The sequence below is a fragment of the Solanum dulcamara genome, chromosome 7 (genome assembly GCF_947179165.1).
Source record: "Solanum dulcamara chromosome 7, daSolDulc1.2, whole genome shotgun sequence".
Classification (NCBI taxonomy): domain Eukaryota; kingdom Viridiplantae; phylum Streptophyta; class Magnoliopsida; order Solanales; family Solanaceae; genus Solanum; species Solanum dulcamara.
The window spans coordinates 18162325-18170936 of NC_077243.1; the positions used below are offsets into that span (position 1 = coordinate 18162325).

The 8612-nt window shown below is 36.1% G+C and overlaps 1 protein-coding gene across 1 annotated transcript; it reads left to right on the forward strand.

The window, feature by feature from the left end:
* The first annotated feature begins 4668 nt into the window (after positions 1-4668).
* On the forward strand, positions 4669-7779 carry LOC129896374 (protein DETOXIFICATION 35-like). The gene is made up of 7 exons (XM_055972251.1): positions 4669-5048; positions 5514-6139; positions 6390-6446; positions 6527-6765; positions 6865-6983; positions 7154-7240; positions 7393-7779. Exons 1-7 carry the CDS (start codon positions 4761-4763, stop codon positions 7462-7464), a joined length of 1488 nt encoding a protein of 495 aa, XP_055828226.1. The 5' UTR covers positions 4669-4760; the 3' UTR covers positions 7465-7779.
* The last annotated feature ends 833 nt before the right edge of the window (positions 7780-8612 follow it).

Consider the following 8612-nt stretch of genomic DNA (forward strand, 5'->3'; position numbering starts at 1 on the left):
TGCATTTTGGATAGTGCCACAACTCATACGATATTAAAAGAAAAGAAATATTTTTGTCATTTGATTATGAAAAAGGACTATGTCAATACAATATCTGGTAGTACAAAATTAATTGAAGGCTCTGGAAAAGCAACCTTATTACTACCTGGAGGAACGATATTGGTAATTGATAATGCATTATATTGTAGTAAGTCTCAAAAAAACTTGTTAAGTTTCAAGGTTATTCGCCAAAATGGCTATCATATTGAGACTGCAAATGAAGGAAAGGTTGAATACCTTTATATTACTACAATAAATATGGAGAAGAAAATTGTGCACGAAAAATTACCTGCACTTTCTTTTGGGTTGTACCATACAAATATTGGTACTGTTGAATCACATGCCATTGTAAACAAAAGGTTTACTGATTCTAATGATTTTATCATTTGGCATGACCGGTTGGGCCATCCCGGTTATAATATGATGCGCAGAATTATTGAGAATTCACATGGACACACTTTGAAGAATCAGAAAATTCTTCAATCTAAGGAATTCTCTTGTGTTGCTTGTTCCCAAGGAAAACTGATTATCAAACCATCAGCAACTAAGGTTGGGATTGAATCCCCTGCGTTTCTGGAACGTATACAGGGTGATATATGTGGGCCAATTCACCCTTCATGTGGACCATTCAAATATTATATGGTCTTGATAGATGCATCTACAAGATGGTCACATGTGTGCTTATTATCAACTCGCAACATGGCTTTTGCGAGATTGTTAGCTCAAATTATAAGGTTAAGAGCACAATTTCCAGATTATGCAATAAAGACAATTCGTCTTGATAATGCTGGTGAATTCACATCTCAATCATTTAATGATTATTGTATGTCGATTGGAATAAAAGTTGAGCATCCGGTCGCTCATGTACATACACAAAATGGTCTAGCAGAATCATTGATTAAACGCCTCCAATGGATAGCTAGACCATTGCTAATGAGGACAAAACTTCCTATTTCAGTATGGGGGCATGCTATTTTGCATGCAGCAGCACTTGTGCGCGTAAGGCCAACAAATTATCATGAATTTTCCCCATTACAGTTGGCGTTTGGAAGGGAGCCAAATATATCCCATCTTAGAATATTTGGGTGTGCGGTATATGTCCCAATTGCTCCACCACATCGCACAAAGATGGGTCCCCAAAGAAGGTTGGGAATATATGTTGGGTATGAATCTCCTTCTATTATAAAATATCTGGAACCTATGACTGGAGATTTATTTACAGCAAGATTTGCTGATTGTCATTTTGATGAATCAGTATACCCAACATTAGGGGGAGAACATAAGCAGATGAAAAATGAGATAGATTGGAATTCATTGTCACTATCTCATTTAGATCCTCGAACAAATCAATGTGAGCAAGAAGTTCAAAAGATGATTTATTTGCAGAATATTGCAAATCAACTGCCGGATGCATTTACTAACCTTCCACGGGTTACTAAATCGCATATCCCAGCTGCTAATGCTCAAGTTCGAGTTGATGTCCCGGTAGGACAACTTATTCAGGCAAATGAATCTAGACCACGCTTAAAACGTGGAAGACCATTTGGTTCCAAAGATAAAAATCCTCGAAAAAGGAAAGGAATGAATGATCAAGATGATCATAATTTGGAGGCGAGTGCTCAAGAAGAGCCCAGAGATACAACAAATGGTGATACCACCGAGGAGGTCCAAGTACCTAAAAATAATGAGAATGAAGAAATCTCAATAAGTTATGTCTCGACAGGAAAACGGTGGAACCGAAATAATATTGTGGTCGATAATATTTTTGCTTATAATGTTGCCATTGAAATAATGCAACAAGATAAGGATCTTGAACTAAAATCTGTCGATGAATGCAGACAGAGAAATGATTGGCCAAGATGGAAGGATGCAATTCAAGCAGAGTTAACTTCACTTGAAAAACGTGAAGTTTTCGGATCAATAGTTCGAACACCTGAAGGTGTCAAGCCAGTAGGGCACAAATGGGTTTTTGTGCGTAAACGAAATGAAAAGGGTGAAGTCGTAAGATATAAAGCACGACTTGTAGCCCAAGGTTTTTCGCAAAGACCTGGCATTGACTATATGGAAACATATTCCCCTGTGGTGGATGCAATTACTTTCAGGTATCTAATGAATTTGGCAGTTCATGAAAAGCTTGAAATGCAGTTAATGGACGTGGTCACTGCCTATTTATATGGCTCATTGGACCACGACATTTTTATGAAAATTCCCGAAGGGTTCAAAGTGCCTGAAGCATACAAGGATTCTCGAGAAAATTGCTCAATAAAACTTCAAAAATCCTTGTACGGGTTGAAACAATCAGGGCGAATGTGGTACAATCGTCTTAGCGAATATTTGCTAAAAGAAGGATATAAAAATGATCCAATTTGCCCTTGTGTCTTTATGAGAAGGTCTGGATCTGAATTTGTCATAATAGCAGTATATGTTGATGATTTAAATATTATTGGAACTCCAGAAGAACTTTCAAAGGCAGTAAAATGCCTGAAAAAGGAGTTTGAAATGAAAGATCTTGGAAAGACAAAATTTTGTCTTGGTCTACAAATTGAACATTTTACAAATGGGATATTTGTCCATCAGTCAACATATACTGAAAATATTTTAAAGAGATTTTATATTGATAAAGCACACCCATTGAGTACTCCAATGGTTGTGAGATCTCTTGATATTAATACAGATCCGTTTCGGCCTTATGAAAATGATGAAGAGCTTATTGGTGCTGAAATACCATACCTTAGTGCAATTGGTGCATTAATGTATCTTGCCAACAATTCTAGACCAGATATAGCTTTCTCAGTAAACTTGTTAGCAAGATTTAGTTCTTCACCAACACGCAGACACTGGAATGGAATTAAGCATATATTCAGATACCTTCGAGGTACCATTGATATGGGATTGTTTTACTCAAATGATTCCACGTCACAATTGATTGGTTATGCAGATGCGGGATATTTATCTGATCCCCATAAAGGTCGATCGCAAACAGGCTATTTATTTACATGTGGTGGTACAGCTATATCATGGCGTTCAACAAAACAAACTATGGTTGCCACTTCCTCAAATCATGCAGAGATAATAGCCATTCATGAAGCAAGTCGAGAATGTGTTTGGTTAAGATCAATAACTGAACACATTCAAGAAACATGTGGTCTTTCTTTGACAAAAAACGCTCCAACAATATTGTATGAAGACAATGCTGCATGTATAGCTCAACTGAAGGGAGGATACATCAAAGGAGACAGAACAAAACATATTTCACCAAAATTCTTTTTCACTCATGATCTTCAAAAGAAGGGTGAAATAGATGTCCAACAAATTCGTTCAAGTGACAATTTGGCGGATATGTTCACCAAAGCATTGCCAACATCAACCTTTGAGAAAATGAGATACAAAATTGGAATGCGTCGTCTTCGAGATATTAAGTGATATTTTCATCAGGGGGAGCAAAATACGCGCTGTACTCTTTTTCCCTTAGTCAAGGTTTTGTCCCACTGGGTTTTCCTGATAAGGTTTTTAATGAGGCAGCACTCAAGGTGTATTATCAGATATGTGTACTCTTTTTCCTTCATTAGGCTTTTTCCCACTGGGTTTTTCCTAATAAGGTTTTAACGAGGCACATTTCTCGTGGACATCCAAGGGGGAGTATTATCAACCAAGTAATATCAACCAAGTAAAATGGTTGTCCACTTAAAATGGTGGATAGTCCATTTACTTTTTAAGTGGGTAAAATGCCCATTAATATTTTCCTCCACTTGTAAATATGGCTATAAATATAGCCTTAAACTTCAATGTAAAAACATACAAAACACATAAAAGAAAGAATAATTATTACTCTCTCTATATTACTACTCTCTCTATTAATACTTTCTATATACATATTCTCTTGTTCTTCTTCCTTTATAAAATTGTCAAGTTAGTTAATTCATAACAATTTGTGAAAAAGATTATATATACCTTGAACTTTGCTAATTTTTTCTTTACATGTATGGTTATATAACTTTTAATTTTTTATTTTTTTATTTTCTCAAAAAAGATATATTTTCATACATGAATTTTTTAAAAATTAAAAAATTAATTTTTTCACTTTCTTAAGATGAAAGGGGTATATGTGGGCTATTTTTAATTTATAACGGTGTGTGTGTAGGAGTATATATGTGTCATTTCAATAACTACAGAGATATATATAAGCTAATTTTTTTTAAAAAAATATATCAGCTCAATATCATAAAATTCAGGACAAATCAGACCTATTTAAAAAGATACGTATGTAAGTGAAAAAAGTGGCGTCAAGATGCTGCTGCTGGGTAAGAATGAAATGAGTAACCAATACGATCGTAATGGAATGATAAATATTTCTTCATCCTTAATCACAATTTTTGAGTTCAAATCCCTTTGAATACAGAGTTATCTTTGCTAGAAAATACTTTGTCCACAACGTGAAATTTCTCGACACAAATTCAAATTTAATTAAAGTTTAATGTGAATATCGAACATCGAATAAAAATAAAAAAATAAAAAATGAAACGACTAGAAAAAAATTGGTAACTTTTTAGAAAGTTACATCAACGTAGAAAAGTTGTATCCACCAACCACGTGCAATAAAAGCTTACTGAGTTTCAGTTTTCTGCGCTCCCATTTTTTTACATATCTTTATTGGTATTTGGTTATCTACCCATTGAAACAATTAGATAATTACTACCTACAATAACAAGTAAGTCGGAGTAATGGAATCACCACTGCTAGATGACTTCTCCGGCAACCACCGCCAGCTTATCGGCGACGATGGTGACTACCGGCCTATTTCTAGCATGAATCTGAAAGAATTGTGGGGTGTATTCTGGATTGAGACTGTGAAGCTATGGGAGATTGGAGGACCAATTGCTTTCAATATCGTCTGCCAATACGGGCTCTATGCTATTACTGTTGCTTTCTGTGGTCATCTTGGACCTACAGAGCTCTCTGCTGTTACCCTTGCTCAAACTGTCATCGGCACTTTCACTTTCGGCTTCATGGTTCGTCTTCGTCCCCTCTTAATTTCCTTTTACTCCCACTTCGTTATTAATGCTCATTTCGTATATTTCCTACTACTATTTAGATTGTCTGATTTTGACTTGACATGAGCTTACGAAAGTAAATAAGAGTATCTTTGGTTTGGTTAAGCCAACGGTCTAGTTACTATTATCAAATGTAATCTTATTCCGCATTCTATTTCGAGAAAGATTGTACATGACTTTGTTATGTTTGTATTAGCAATGCATAGTTTAATACATCAAACAAAAAGCTACATTAGTTATTTTGAGATTTACAATCAAAATCAAATTGTGTATCAGTTAGATGTCAAACTAGTATTGTGGAGTATTACATTGCATCAGTTATTTTGAGCTTTAAACAAAGTAATGTGTGAATTATGTTTCAAATGGAACGATGTATCAGTAATGCACAACTCTCATTTGTTCTTATATGTAATCAATGTGTAGATAGGCATGGGGAGTGCTCTGGAGACACTGTGTGGGCAGGCATTTGGTGCTGGGCAAGTACACATGCTTGGAATTTACACACAGCGCTCAATGATAATTCTACTGCTCAGTACCTTCATTCTCTTACCATTCTATGTTTTCGCGACTCCTCTACTTAAGTTCCTAGGCCAAGATCATGATATTGCTGTCGTTGCTGGGAAGTTCGCCATGTTTACCATACCCGAGTTATATTCCCTGTCTATCAATATTCCCACTGTAAAATTTCTTCAAGCCCAAAGTAAAGTTGGTGTGCTGGCCTGGATTGGTTTTCTGGCTCTCATGATCCATGCTCTTCTCCTTTGGCTCTTCGTTGATGTATTCAATTGGGGTTTGATCGGGGCAGCTATATCCTTTAATCTCGTAGGCTGGGTCAACGCACTAGCTCAATTTGCTTACGTAGTTTTTTGGTGTAAGGATGGGTGGAAAGGATGGTCTTGGTCTGCATTCAATGAGATTTGGCCCTTTGTTAGATTGTCATTAGAATCGGCTGTTATGCTATGCCTAGAAACCTGGTATATGATGAGTATTATTCTCCTCACTGGCCATCTCAAAGATGCAGTTACTGCAGTCGGAGCCCTCTCTATTTGGTGAGTCTTGTGTCCTTTCTCCCATTTAATTAGCAATTAAGCATAAGATTATTATTCAGCAATGCTGAAGCTGTTAAAATGCAACCTAACATCCAGTCAGGTTAGGCGAGTTGCGCTTAAACTGTGTATTTTGGTGGCTTGAAGTTTGAACAACTCAAACAGGCAATGAAAAGTTGGTAGTTATTTTTATTTGTGAATGAGATAAAATTTTGTGAGCTGGAGATTCATGTCAATTGTTGTCGTCCTTCAGCATAAATGTCGATGGATGGGAAGCAATGTTTTTCTTTGGAGTCAATGCTGCCATAAGGTAATGAAGTACTAAAACTTACACAAATGTGCACTTCATTTGTGTGTGAGTTTGAGTTAATTGTATTGTTACTTTCACAGTGTTCGGGTCTCAAATGAGCTTGGGCTAGGACGTGCCAGGGCGACCAAATGTAGTGTCTTTGTCACAGTGTTTCAGTCACTTGTCATTGGGGTACTCTGCATGATTGTAGTACTTGCACTAAGAAGTCATCTAGCCATTCTTTTCACCGACAGCGAGGCTTTGAAACAAGCTGTTTCTGAGCTTGCTTGGTTTCTTGGAGTAACAATGCTTCTCAACAGTGTTCAGCCTGTGATATCAGGTGTTGCTTTTATTAAATTGTTCTGTTTCTATAGTTAAGAGAGTTTTACTCCTCCATAGTCCCCACAGTGATCTTGTTGGGACCAACTTTCTCTTGTAGGTGTTGCTGTTGGAGGTGGCTGGCAAGGTCTAGTGGCTTACATCAATTTGGGTTCTTACTACGTTTTTGGTATTCCTCTCGGATATCTTCTTGGCTATGTGGCTAACTTTGGAGTCGTGGTAAACAAACTCTCATTCTCATAATTCAAATCTCTCTTTGTGTTTCTTGGCATCTTCATCTTCTGTTGTAGAAAACTACCTATTGTAATGAGTAAACACTAATTTTGTTTTAGTATCTCTTACTCTCGACAAAATATTAATTTGTCGGCATTTTGGATTTTCTCTTGCAGGGACTATGGGGAGGAATGATAGGTGGATTGGCTTTGCAAACACTCCTACTCTCGATCGTACTCTACAGAATTGACTGGAATAAAGAGGTGTGTGAACTAATGGTTTCTATTATCCAATTATTAAACTCCGTAACACTTGATGTTTGACGTTTTGGCTATGTGATTACTCTATAGACAGCAAGTAGTGCATTCAGTATGAATTTGTGTTATGTAGTAGTAATGAGAAAGTGGGAATGCAGGTTGAGCAGACGACACAACGGATGCGGAGCTGGGGAGGTCAATACTTAGAAACAGATAAAACTTACATATGAAGTAAGCAATTGACATGGAGAGGAATCCTCTCATTCGTCTTGATTGCTCCGGCAATATTATGAATTTCCCAAGGAGAAAATTTATGGGCACATCCATATCAATGTTATCAAACTAGAAAATAAGAAGGAGAAAGTTGGGAGAAGAGAGAAGACTTCTTATTCCTCATGAAGGTATATTCATGTATGAATTATAGTGAAGGAAAGCTCATTTATTTATAGAGAAAAACTGACTTTGTCCCTAAGTAGGATTCCTAACTTTTCTACCAAGGAATCCACATAATAGACATTCACTATAATACAAATATGTTTACAACACTTCCCCTTGGATGTCTATTTGATAGATTATGTGCCTCGTTAAAACCTTACTTGATAAAATCCAATGGGAAAAAATTCTAGTGAAGGAAAAAGAGTACACATTTTTAATAATACGCATTTTGGACGCCTTATTAAAAACCTTATAAGAAAAATTCAATGACACAAAACCCTGTGAGGGAAAAAAAGTACATCATGTATTCACTCCTCCTAATGAGAACATCAATTCAATGATTAGAATCTTCGCATTTAAAGCTTGTGCACCATCTTCTCGAAAGTTGTAGTTGCTAGAGACTTGATGAATAAATCAACCATATTATTACTTGAACAAATTTGTTGCACCATGACATCACTGTTCTTGGGAGCTCATGTGTGTAGAAAAGCTTTGACAAAATGTGTCGTTCTATCTCCTTTCATGAACCATCCCTTCAAGACCAAAGAATTCTGCAAGTTCCTCACTTCAACTTCTTTAAGCAAATAAGCTATTGCCTTTTGAAAACTCTTCGAGAGTTCCATTTCAAGTAATCAACTTGCATCACAATACAAAAGATTCTTGATTGATTTAATTTATATAAGGATTATAAACAAGTTTTTCAAAAACTTGCATATGCTATCAATTTTGCATCCTCAAGGGATTTTCATATCAATTTTGTCAAGTGACAACTTTCAATATTAAATGCATGACATCTTCTAGTGTCGAGATTGCAAGTCAAATAAGCTTTAAGCTTACCAAGATGCATCATTCCACTTTTCACTTGATAAACATTTTTATGTCAGCATGCTTTAATAGAATGTAGAATTTAGATCCTCAAAATCTTTTACAATATTGCGTGCTA